We start from the raw sequence: 13420 nt of genomic DNA, 5'->3' as shown, positions 1-13420 counted from the left end.
GTTCCACGGGTCAGAGGCAGGACAGAGGGGAATTTACCAAAGCACCACCCCAGAGCATTAGGAGCCGCTTTCTACTATGGCTCTACCAAAGATCTACCAAAACCAAAGGAAAACTAAACTGCGGTTGTCAGATAAATCCTTCCCAGAGGCAGAAGCCTTTCATAAATTTTCCTGCCTCACAAGGATATTGCCAGGTATGTAGGGAGAAGGAAAACTATCTTTGTTAACACCACTTTGGAGGAGGGAACTAAAGAGAAACGAAGTCACAGCCACGTTCATGCACACCTCTATGCAAGCGCTGCCATCGCGCTCCAGCACCCACATGGCTCAGGTGATGACATCACACCAGGATTAGCAGAGCACGTACAAACACCGACCTCCTGAAGACACCAGGCAGCTGCTTTGCATTCTACATAGGCCTTTTCTTTAAAATTAACTGTGAAGAAGTGATGTTTAGATGCCACAGGCAGATTTCTTTCTTTTCTTTCTTCCGGAAGAAGCAGTATCAAGATCTTTCCCTACTTTTGTATGTTAGTGCCATTCCGTTTACTGCCATATTGTAGGAACTCTCCCTGCTACATTAGTCAGTTACAGGTCTCTGCTTCCATGCTGCATTTCCACAGCAAGAGAAGCCTTACTCCTTGAGCAAACTATTTACATCAAATAGACAATCAAGCACTTTCCTCCTGTGGCTGCTTCCCGGCACTCTTCAGCTATGTAGGCAGTGACATAATTGATTTCACTTGCTGAACTAGAAAAGGCTGTACCAACAAAGCAGCGCATCTATAGCAGGAATGCCTAAACCCGCAACCCTTCCCCACTGCAGGTCATGCATTAAAAGAAATTATCCTCACTGAAAGACAGAATTTTTTACAAAGCGAAACCATTCAAATTAACACACGAAAAACCTGCTGCTTCGATAACGGAGCTCCAAATCAGCCTGCAAGAAGGGAAATCTAGTTAGGAGATCAACATGTAACGTGGAGTGGACAGAACTTCACAACAAAAACCAAGTGCGGCAGAGCAGGGTACAGAAATCCAACTGGATTATCACATCCACATGGAAAGGTTCTAGGGGAAAAAAAACCATAGCTTTGCTGTCCTGGTCAGCCACGACAAGGTTTCTGTGGGTTGGAACATCAGCAGTGAGGTAGATCCACAACACGAAGCCCAGATGGGGCTCAGATCTCACCTGATCGCTGACCCACCGGGTGTCTTTTTTTTTTAAGACTCCTGCCTGAGTTTGGTCAGTTTCATGCAAGTCAAACCATCCAAGTGGAACCATTCGGTCTAATAAATAGGCACATTCCAGCCCAAAACTTTTTTCCATCATTTCTGACCAGCTTCCACTGAGAGCATCACCTCAAGTGTCCAGCTCCTCTTTAACAAACCACAAACCCCCAGCCCAGCCTGATCTTCCTCTAGGGTGCCCAAGACATCTTCCTGAGACACCAGGGCTGACGGTCCATGGGCACACCTGAACCCCCGAAGGGTTCCCCCCAACTGCCCCTCGCTCAGACCCACCACCACAGCCCCCTCGTGCAGCAGCAGGGTCTGCAGGGGGCTCCAGCCAGGAGCCAGGGCGCAGCAACACACACACACCCCCCAGCTGCAGAAACCAGAGGGGAAACAGAGCGGTTCCTCCCGCAAGTAAGTATTTCAGCAGTATTTTTGTAATGTAAAACTGCTCTGATCGCTGCAAATCCAAAAGGGACCCAAGAGTAAACAGAGGGAAAGAAATTTGGTTGTGTGAGGAGGAACTTCTGCTCTAGTTAAAAAGAGTACATACTGGAGTGATCTGAAGCTGCCTATAAATATTCGAGAACATCAAAGCCGGTCCTGTTAAATTAAAAATGCTGTCACACAGATAGGAACTAGCCTCTAGCACTGCCAGCTTCAACATGTGAGCCTCTGATCTGAGAGGCAGAGGCTCAGCTCTTCAAGAAATTTTATTTACCATAAGAAGGGGAAAAAAAAAAAAAGGCGAACCAGCAGTTGAGTTTAATAAGGATATTAAATACCTTACGAGTGAGCTAATTAGAACTTAACTCTTTCAGGACACTTCAGCTCCTTTACTGACAAGGACGGTAGTTTCTTCCCATACTACTCCCACAGCTGGGATGTCTCCAGGCTCCAGGAACATCCCTATCCAAGCCCCCGAAACAAACGCTCATGCAGCCTTCAGAAACAGCGAAGATTTTGTTGGTGTCACCTTAGTGTAACTTGGATTTAACCCTACCGCATACATCACGCATACACACGTGTGTGCACACATTTTGGCTGATCCCGCATTGGGGATCTATGTTTAATACTGAAGCTGTCCCGAAAGATGCCAAACCTCCCTCAGCTTCTCATAGCTGCCTGAAGCCAACACAAGGGGTGGACAAAAGGAGACCAGGTCACTTTGCCTTCTGTTATTTGAGAGGAGTTTCAGCTCCCAGTGGCAACTGAACATAAACAAAATAAGCCTGGCTGAGAAACTTATCCCAACCTGCAACTACAATCCCGTTATTTCACAACAGGAAAATCTCCATGAATTCCCAGTACCAAAACCTACAAAGATTATCCCCGACAGTTACAGCAGGGGGGGGGGCGGGGGGGGGGGGGGGGGGGGGGGGGCGGGGAAGGAAGGCTGGCAGCGCAGCTTTCTCAGAAGTCAACCAGCAAAAAACCCCAAACAGGATCACACCTTAACTCGTCCGCAATGTCTTTTCCTCAGACACAGTTTTGGGATGCAAGAGATAGTATCTTTTAAACAGGCAAAACACTGCCAGCTAGCAGATCGGGGATACCTTGCCTCTGAGCAAAAAGAGGTCTCTAGCCCTTGGCTCCTATTAAATACTGAAGTCAGTAGCATCTCCTGGCTCTGTTTCATGAGTTCATTTCTTGCTCCCAGCCTTCCTATACATCACTCAGGAATCTGCCAGCTTGGCATCCAGACTATAGAGCGTTCATCTCCCCTTTATTCTCACAGCACGCAAGACGGTGTCTGCTCTAAAGGGCTTTTAAATAAATACAAAACTGGCACCAGAAAATATGCTGGACCCCTGTAAAATACAACACTGCAATGGGAACCAACACATTTTCCAGTTGCAGTGTGCACACCCTTTAGAGACTGCCTGCCTCAGGAGAAACCGCAGCCCACCTAGGAGAAGGGCAGCAAGTGCTATCCTAACCTCCATCCTCACCTCCACAGCCAGCCAGGACAGGCAGAACTTCCGCGCAGCAAGGACAGCACTAGTGCGCACAACTGGCAGGCTATGCACAGAACATCGATGTTTTATCCATGAGATACAGATATTCTTATTGTTGTTGGGTTTATTATATTAAGGTAAAACCTATCAAGGCTCAGTTGCGAGTGCCACCATTTAGCCAGGCCCAAAGAAGAAGTCTATGAATCTTTCAGGGCAGCCCCTACTGGGGAAAAAAAAATAATTAAAAACAAATAATATATCACAATTCCAAGTAAGTCCTCAAAATCCACTTTTCTTAATCTGTCATCAAAGGGGACTGTTAAAGGCTGGAAACTTTCAGTTCCAAAGGTGAACTCAATGGAAAGTGTGGTTAGAGTCTCTTCTGCTTGGGGCAGGGAGGGGGGGGGAGCAGGGGCTGGAATGGATAAAGAGAGAAATAGAGGAGAAGGATTTTTCCCACCCACACTTAATACACTTTTTATTGTATTTTTTTTTAAGCAGGCAAGCATCAAAAGCCTCGAAGTAGGAAAACAGATCTTGGCACAAACTAGGGTCTTTCCTGAATTAAAAGCAATTTTTCAAACACTACAATCAGAAGCATTTGAAAGTTGCTTACCAAGCACATGCAATAAATTCACAGTAGGAGGCACGTACTTGCAACATGCATGCCTGTACAGCTAATTAAACAGTTGTACTCAAACCATGACTGCAGACTCTAAAATATGCCCCTTAGTTCTTTGTCAGGCCAGTCACCTCCCCACTGATTCTTCAGTTTGCTTTACTACTGAAAATGATGCAAAATAATGAAACAGCTTAAGCTCAAGAAAACCAACAGAAAGCTTAAGCTGGCCAGCAGCTTTAGAAAACAACTAAAATCCTTACATTAATGCACGGAGTAACATGGGTCTGGGAAGCCTAGAGAGTCTGCATATATTAAGCTACATATTTAAGGGTGTACTTGTGTCTGGAACATAACAGGCACCTAATCAACCTTTGTAAACTGGCTTTTCATCTTAAAGCCAAGTGCAACAACAAAAGTCTTTTAAAGCAGCATGAAAAGGAAATCAAAAAAAATGAATGAAAGCAATTCATCACTGAAGAGGACACCCTAAGCCACCAGAACCCTATTTTCCTGAGCACTACTACTCAATCCTAACACAAGCACAGCTCCACCGATGGGGTAAGTGCAGTAAAGTGCAATTTTTGGCAGCCTCTGCCGGGTATCCGCAAGATCACGCTCCCCTGGTCACCCCTGGCTCAAGCGTCAAGCAGTCAAGAAAAACGCGGGGAAAAAAATATTTGTTTTTTTACATGAATCTTCTGTTGCTGTTCTAACAATTTCAAAACATGTCTTTGTTAAAAAACAATCTCTTTTTCCTTTGCCAATCTCCTTTAATGTGAAAGGCTCTCCCTTCAAGCCAGGAAACATGAGAAAGAAGGCCAAGCATTCAACTCGCATCCATTCTGCTCTCATATGTAGGCACCACAAGCTCTGGCCTGACCACATTGGAACACTGACGTGCAAATGCCCAAAAGAAGAGATAGTATGTACAACTTCATATTGAATACTTCCTACATCGAGTACTTCCACCACTGTAAGGGTATTAATGCAAATGTACACGTACCACGTATGGACCTGGGCAGAACCGACCGCAGGTCACTGCCTGCGGACCTTACCTTTCCTTAACCAGTAAGGTGCTGGCCTCTCGAAAGCACCCACACTCCGAAGAACTATGTTTATGAAAGTTATTTTGGTCCAGAAGGGCCTCACTTTGAAATTCCAAAACAAGGAATAGAAGACTGTAATAAAATATAAAAAAAAAAGGAGCATTTTTAAATACACGCTCCACCACAAGATGGTATAAACTGGAAGAAAATTACTATGTATGCTAATCAACGGTTTTATACAACTACTCAGGACTTTCCTATAAGATCTGCCTGCAAGAAAGCTGCCAGCATCTCCTTCTCGCCGAGCTGCGCCGCAGCAAGCAGTGGGTGACCTCCGCACGCGTCACCTGGAGCGGTTCCAGCCGCCCCTCACAGTGCCATCGCAGCAGCCACCCGGTCCCACCAGCCCACCCGCTGGGGGCGCGCAGGGGGGGCAAGTGCCCAATCCACCCGCGGGGCACGGCCGCAAGCATTGCTAACGCTGTGAAGCAGGCTGTAATTACATCTAAACCATCCCAGGCGCATAGATCCGGTCTCAACATAAATATATATAAATGAAAAGGAGTTCTCCCAACGGCTCCATGTTTAACAGTTTCTGACCGCTGCTCCTCTCTGGGATTTTTCCCTAGTTCCACCTCCCAAACAAGCAACAGGAGCACATGGAAAAGGAAGCAGTCAGCATCCTGCCGGCAAGGGCAAGGCTTATGACCATACGGACCTTCAACGTCTGTGTGGAGGGGTTTAACCCAACTCCCAAACGATGCAGAGAGGTCACCTGAGGTCCCGCAAACCGCCTGTCCCCCACCTGCTCCCCCACCTTTACAGGGGGGTGAACACCAGTTGCACTGGTTGGCCTGAGAACAGGACTCGATGCTGGAAGCTTTCTGCTGCTATTTACTTTCCTAACCTACTTTATTCTTACTCCTCTAAATAGGTCACATTACTGGTTTTTGCTCTTTTTCTCCTCCATACTTAGCTATCTTTCACCTCATTTTCTCATCCCGCGCCTCCCACCTCCTCTGACCGTCCCTGCCCTGCGCACTGCCAGGCTCTGCCCGAAGGGTTCTGGCATCGCTGCAACTCCGTGCGCGCACCGCAGCCATCCAAGCATCCCCCAAACCGGTAACTCATCACCGAGTTGGGTACCACACCTTTCCAACCGCCCTCTCAGTGCCTAGAAACATTTATTTATTTATTCTTGCCTCAGATTCACTTAGAAACAGTTTGCACAGGTGTCCCAAACTCCCTGTTAATATGCTGTAATTATTGTAATAGTGTAAAGCTTGAAAGTCCAAAGTTTTAAACTAGGTAAACACAATTCACTAGCTCTTAAAATCCTGTGATCATTTTGGGTTTATATTAACTGTTTTCATAGGGCGTTTCTTTTTCCAGAAGGTATGAAAAGAAGATGTGCAACTGTCCAGCTGAAGGAGAGCAAAGTGTTCCCGCAGCAGGATTAAGCAGCGACGTGCCCCTTCCCACCATGCAATTTGTCCCCACCACCACCTTAAATTCTGCCGCAGGGTTGCAGCATACGCTAACGGGGCAGCACGGGTACCGGGCTCTCGAAGCCGACCCCCACGGCTGCAAGCAGGCACAGCACACCACAGCCAGCACCTGCTGCAGGCGGCACCAGCTCCTTCCACCACCATCCATGCTAAAAGGCATCTTGGACATTGCAATATTGAAGAAGTAATGAAAAACAAGGATCCTGATTTACGACAATGCATCTGGAAGGCAGCGAGAACAGGCAGCATGTTGTGACCTGGAGCAGCACGGGCGTGACAGGCTGAGCTTGGGTGTGAGGACAGTGCCCGGTGTCAAGGCACCAGCGGACGAGCGAGCTGCGCAGCACGCTGCAGGGGCTGTCCTCAGCAACCCCCGCGCGCCAGCCCACGCTGCAGAGCAAAGCATGGCTGCAATGGGAACGGAAAGGAGGGGAGGAACACGGGGAGGGATGGAGATCGGGAAATTGATCTACCCCGAGATGGAGCCTGGGACAGCACCTCTGCTGCGAGCAAGCTGTTTGCACATCACACACCCCACAAAGGCTGTCAGCAAGTCTTTACCTCAGCGATCTCTTATTTTAAACGTGATTTAGGCTTCCTTGGCCCTCTCCCGCCGAGGACCCGGGCCTGCAGACCGTCACCTGTTGCACTCCCACGAAACACGGCTCCCCTGCACAGCGCAAGAGGCACCCTGCGGCTGATCTGGGGACCCCCACCTGAGGACCCCCACCCTGGGCAGGGGCAGCCCTCACCCTCCTGCCAGAAACTACTGAAGAACAAGCACCCCCGAGCTCAGCCCAGGCACCACACACCACAGGCACCGCGCAAGAGGGGCCTGCTGCCCACGGCCCAAACCTGCACCTTTCAGCTCCTTTTCACCCACCAGCTCGCCCCATAATGGGGAGGACGGACGAGCCCTGCCAACTGCCGCCACAAACTGAAACCGCCAGTTCAGGTTGCAAAACCTGCACACAGGCTTTGAAGACCCAAGATTTTGGAAAACACACAAGCAAAACCTTGTAAAATATTTAGCTGTTCCATGCATAGATATAGATATAAGGCTGTAGCATAGAAGAGTTGTTCCTACCAGCTGGACAGTCAAGTCTTAACACAGCGGTAACCAGAAAACACCAGGGAGACTGAAGCTTAGATGCAACAGGGTCCCTGATCCACCAAGCGGCAAAGCAGCAAGCACAGGAACAACTCAGTGCTCCGGCTACAGAGCAACAGACACACACCTGACATTGTTATAACCAAAAAGAAGCCATCGGTGACTTGCCATTATCAAAATAAATAATTAAAGAAAGAAAATTAAAACAGGAAATAAGCACTGTGAATGCTCAGATTCTAATTTTTTTTTTTTTTTTAATACAGCAGCAATTAAGATTCTTCTGTTCACGATTCAGCCTTTTCTTCCAGCAGGCCTTCTGAACGGCGGTGGGACCCACGGTTCTGCCCGACACACAGGCAGACGAGCGGCCCCAGCAGAACAGTGACTGTGCTTCAGTCAGCAGCTGCAGGTGGACATCTCCAAGATGACTGCTCTCACTTGCCTCACAACACTTGCCAATTGTGAGCTGCTGTTCGTAACATCAAAGACCGAAGAGGCCAAAACCTGTCACCTAGTCCCACTTCTCGTACAAGACACAACAGATATGTCCCAGATCTCCTGCCTTTGTACTGGAGCAGAGAAGGACAGTAAATGCCAAACAGCCCTTCTCCTCGTCCCACTCTCAGCATCCGCAGGGTGTCAGCTCTTTGTTGTCCATCAGAATGGAAGTGCCACATTCCAATGACAGCTCAATTCCAAGACACTTCACTCCAAGGACACAATGACAAAGCAAGCCTGATGCCCCAAAAACTGGTACTAGGAACTCGGTTTTACCAGGGAAATGAGTTACTCCTGATGTCCACAGGATCATCACTGTAAGCCACAGCTTTATAGCTGAGGTACGGAAACTAACGCAAACCCAATCACAGGTCTCTTCATATTCTAAGAGGATAACTAGGAAAGAAAACATCCAACAAGACAGTGACTCAAAGCCACAAGTAATTCCACTTCCTCAATTTGAATGGCCTTCAGGCACTCAACTCGAGCAAGAAGAAACTTAAACTGCCTCTTCACAAGACAACCCCCCCACCCCACCCCCGATAATACACATTTTTGTTTTCCATTCTCAAAGGACACGAACATTCCCTTCACTCAGCCTCCTCTGATCACTGCCAGACATCAATGTACCTGCGCAGTTACCTCGTCACTGCTAAAACTTTTGCCAACACTTCAGAGTGTGAAGCCCACCCGACAAAAGTTTAAGGTCTTTAGCAATGTTTGCATTTTGAGAAAGCAGAGGAAAGGTTCAAAGCTGATCAAGCGAATAAGGGGTGGCAGGCAGACAGAGGGAAGGAAGGCACAGGTGCACCATCTTGCACTCCAGTTCTAAGCCTCCCCATCTTCTGCAAGAGAAAGATGGGCAGTAGCATTGCCACAAAGAACTGCCGTGCAAGAAGTTGGGAAGCCTCCCACTTCTGTTTTCTTCCCAGAGCTTAAAGCACTGCGTTATACGCATTCTCCCCAAACTGTTACTTTCTGAGCACAAAAAATACCTGCAGCCGGGGATCATTATGTAATGTATGCATCACCCCAGCTCGATGGCCATGCAAAGTTCATTATTCCCTGGCCGAGGCTTCCAAGCAGAAACAAACCAACCAAAACCCAGAATTTTTATCACACAAACCAGGCGTAATATTCCTAGATCTCTCCTCCACGCTGCTTCTCTTTAAAATCCTACTTACTGGTAACCCACCCATGCCACTGCATTCAGCAGCAGGTCTAAGGCAGGAGTAAGCAGCAAAAAGGAGGACTGAGAGAACTGGCAATGATGAATGCGTACCATTTAAAGTTTTTGACACACCAGAGTTTTTAAAGCAATCTAAAGCAAATGTTATGCTTGATCCCCTTTTCCCAGCACCTCACCTGAGCAGTACCATCGCCACCACGACTTTCTAAGAAACAGGGCATCTGATGCCCCACACCTTCACTCCCAAGCAGGATAAGTAACCAGAACAGAATCTTGCCAAGCGCAAGCAGAACTAAGACACATAATCCCACCGAGCGAAACAGCCCCTGCCAGTCAGATCAGCAGCACCTACTGTCCTAGGACTGAACACCTGTGGCCCTGCAGCACCTCGTTTGACACAGAACCGCACCTGAGCTTCTGGCCTGAACACTACAAGAAGAAATGCAACCATAAGGAGTTCACCAGTCATAACGTGTTTTAAAGCAAAACACCATTTTAGGGGTTTCAACGAAGTCTTGTTTTTGCAACCACTTTCTAATCAGACTTTTCCAGTTTCCAATCTCAACGGTACTAATGGCCAGGATATTGCCCCAAGAAAGGCACAATATTCCAGTATGCCCACTACCACCAAGATGGCCAGACCTTCGAGCAGTTTAAGGACCAGCTGACACAGCAACCTAAGGATGAGTTTGCTGAATACAAACTGTGGCCACATGAAAGAATACAGAAACATTTCATCTCTCTGAAGAGTTATTCTGGTAGACACTTGACCCTAATAAGACTTCTTCACAGTAACATGAGAAACAATGTAATAGCATAGCACGGCTGGATAGGAATCTGACCAATAACCAGTTTAGGAGTGAATGTATGACCTATTGAAAGCTGAAAGTGCATAGTTTCATAAGGTTTTGTCGTGTGCTTTTTTTTGTTGTTGTTCAGACTTCCAAGACCAATGAGTAAATGATGCTATTAACATAAACAAAAGTAAGTCTTTGTGTAGTCCCAAAACCACAGTTCCTTTGATCCATTCTTTAATGTGTGCCTGATTTTCAAGAATCTCTAATATTTCATTTTAAAGAAAGATGCATCTTAATCGTGAAAGAGCTGTGCGCACTGACAAAGTGGTTGGGACCGAGAAGAGCTTGCTTCGCTGACTGATGTACCGCTAGCGGCTGTCAAACAGGTCCCCAGCGGCATCAGCTTCATGATCCTTCTCCAAATCTCACAGTGAGCTTTAAACAATGATCCAGAACAGCAGATTCCTATCGTTCCACAAACACTGAGCCTAGCTGAAAAAGGGAGGCAAGGCAACACTGTGAAAACCTTTATAATAATTCTGGCTCTGGAAAACTCACTTTCAGGAGGAGATGAAGGAAGCGTGACACTGGCAAGAAATGCTACATGTGATCCAAACTCTCAGCAGCGCAGGTATGACTGACAGCGCTCAGTCTAGCTGCCCTGGGACCATGTCTCAGTGTTTGCCATATTCTCATCTCCGGAAAAACAACCAGCACACACGGCGGCTCAGGGAACCGAGACCAGCCTGCTCATGATGCATGTTACCTAGCATACGTACAGATGAATAAGCAGAACAGTTTTCGAGTGATAAGTGACTGTAAAAGATCTGCCATGTAATCTGGCTTTCACCATGGCCTTTCCTGTCTGGGGGGGCCATCTCCTTCAGGTATTCAGAGGGAGCAGACTGTCGGTGTCACCCATAACAAGGCCCACAAAAGTCCATTTAATATGTTTGTTTTGAGTTACGCAAACCTGGGCCTTAACGAAAGAGTATGGTTTTTCTCCACTCTAACTTAGAGTCCCAAGGAAAGCCATGACCTCAGCCAACAGCCCCTGCTCTGTCCCAAACACCTGATGCAAAAAGAAGCTCCCCGAGGTGCAGCATAACACCCCGCACGCAGCACCCACACCACACCGAGGGGTCAGGGATGGCACCATCCACTTCGGCCCCTGACAGCACCACCTTTATAACATGCCAGACATGCAAGTTAATCAGCCTGGCCCTCTTTTCTCCAAAAGAAGAAATAAACCCCCCTGGACCAGCAGCTTGCGCTGCGCTCACAACTCCGCCGCCTGCACGAGCACTCCTGCAGGAACCCTTCCCAGCTGAAACCGCCTGGGAATAACAAGTGGGATTCTTTACTTTAAATGAAAGGGGAGGAAAAAAAGTTATTTCGATAGCAATGTATTTGTGCTTGCAGAGGTTAAACAGCCGCTTTGAGCACTTACTTGCCACGGCTGGCTTTTTTTAAACTTTTACGTGTATATATTCATCCCTGCATGTAAGTGTGCGCGCAGGGAAGCTGAGCAAGCTGCGCAGCTGTTAAGGAGAGCCGGGATCGCTATTGGCAATCGCTTCACACTCAAACTTATTAAAACACCATTTAAGTCGTTTTTCTTTACTTAGCCAAAGGGGGAAAAAAAAATAAAGTCAACAATCACAAGCGACTACAAAGGCAGGAGATAAGCGCTTCAGGAGCCGCGGAGGGGCTGAGGGGGAGCTGAGTGCGGAGAAATACGGGAATGATCCCTGCGGTGGGAGCGGCGGGGGGGGGGGGGGGCGGGGAATGGGGGGGGGCGGCAGGTACGGCCAGGTGTGCGGGGGGGGGCGGGGGGGGATGCGCAGGGACACAGGGAGATTCGCGGGGAAGGATGCGCGGGGGGGGGGAAGCTGGCGGGGGGATGCTGGGGGGGGGATGCGCGGGGGGCATGCGGGGGGGGGAGGGGAAGATGCGCGCGGGGGCGGGGGGGGGGGCGGCGGCAGCCCCCGGGCGTCCCGCACCGCGCCGGGGCAGGGGCTGCCGAGGGGGCCCGGGGAGAGCGCGGGGCAGCCCCGCCGCGCGGCCCCGCCCCCGCGCAACGCGCAGGGCCCCGCCGCGCAGGCAGCGCGCCCGGCGGGAGGTGCGCGGCCGCCCGCGGAGCGGGAGCGGGGCCCGCCGTCGCGCCCCGGCTGTCACACGGGCCCGGCAAGGTGCGGCCTTTGTGCGCGGCCGCGCATCTGTCACCGCGGCGCTCCAGGCCGCGCGGCGCACGTGGGGCGGCGGGCCCGGCCCGGCTCTGTGCCGCCAGGTGCGGGCGGCCGGGCCCGCGGAGCCATCTTGGGGCAGGGTCGCCCCCCGGGCGGCGCTCACCTGCACGATCTCGCCCTCGGCGCTCAGCGTGGCCCCCGCGCGGGAGAAGCGGCCCTGCAGCCCGGTGGTGTAGGTGGTGTAGTCGCCGCTGGGGCTGGACTCGAAGAGCACCACCTCCACGAACGCCGTCTCCTTGCCCAGCGCCGCGCCCGGCGCCGCGGCCAGCAGCAACCCGAGCAGCAGCGGCGGCGGCACGGCCGGCCCCGCGCCGGCCCCGCAGCCCCTCATCGCGCGGCGGGGGGGAGCGGCGCCCCGCGGCCGCCGCGCATCGCTCCCCAGCGGCTCCAGCTCCGGGGCCGGGCCCGCGGGCGGCTCAGCGCCCCATGGCAGCGGCCCTCCCGCCGCGCCGCGCCCCGCTCCTCGCCGCCGCCTGCCCCGCGCTCCCCGTCCCTCGCCCCGGCTGCTCCCCGCCCCGCCGAGCCGCTTCCCTTTCATCTGCTCCACGTGACGGGCACCGCGGGGTTATCCCCGCCCCGCGCGGCCTGACCCGCGCCGTCCCTCCCTCGGCGCACACGGGACAGGGCCCCGCGGCGCCCGGCCCCGGCCCCGCCGCGCCGCCCCCCGCCCGGCCCGCCCGCCGCCCCGCCGGGGCTCCGCGGCCTGGCCGCCGCGGCGGAGCGGGGAGCGGGGGGCGCCCTCCCGCCACTGCCGCAGCCGCCCCGCGGCGGGGAGCGGGCCGGGCCGGGGGTGGCCGGGGCAGGGCTGCGGAGCCGGCGGCGGGGGCCCGGGCACGGCGGCGCCGGGCGCAGGCGGCGGGACGGGGACCCCCATGGCCGTGCAGCGCGGGGGTGTCCCGGAGACGCGGAGCCGGCGGCGCCCGAGAGCAGCGATCGGCACCGGGGGCCGCCCCGCCGGGCACGGGCCTGGAAGTCGGTGCGGGTCGGGGCGAGCGCTGCCCCGGCTGCGGGGACAGCGCCGCGGGCTGCCGGGCGCCAGCTCCGGCCCCGGGTGCAGGAAAGATACCGGACAGCCGCACAGGTGGGGGACAGCCGAAGGGGCGACCCTGGGAGGCACGGGGAGCAACGCTAGCAGCACAAACCGTTGGAGGTGTTTTCGGCAGAGAAGGGTCAAGAAGGGATCACGGGAACATACGCTCTGGGCTT

The 13420-nt window shown here is 52.0% G+C and overlaps 1 protein-coding gene across 2 annotated transcripts in view; it reads right to left on the bottom strand.

The window, feature by feature from the left end:
* The window catches only part of ZNRF3 (zinc and ring finger 3), a 96260-nt gene extending 83549 nt beyond the window's left edge, over positions 1-12711 (bottom strand). Inside the window, exon 1 of one of the 2 annotated variants that reach the window (XM_056348519.1) lies at positions 12318-12711. In XM_056348519.1, the coding sequence (XP_056204494.1) occupies positions 12318-12545 (228 nt within the window). In that variant the 5' untranslated portion in view covers positions 12546-12711. The remainder of the gene's footprint in view (positions 1-12317) is intronic. The other variant, XM_056348530.1, reaches the window with a different exon arrangement.
* Between the last annotated feature and the right edge of the window lie 709 nt (positions 12712-13420).

This window comes from Falco biarmicus, chromosome 1 (assembly GCF_023638135.1).
Source record: "Falco biarmicus isolate bFalBia1 chromosome 1, bFalBia1.pri, whole genome shotgun sequence".
Classification (NCBI taxonomy): Eukaryota; Metazoa; Chordata; class Aves; order Falconiformes; family Falconidae; genus Falco; species Falco biarmicus.
The sequence above is the reverse complement of the archived record's forward strand: the minus strand, read 5'-3'. Positions and strand labels throughout refer to the sequence as shown.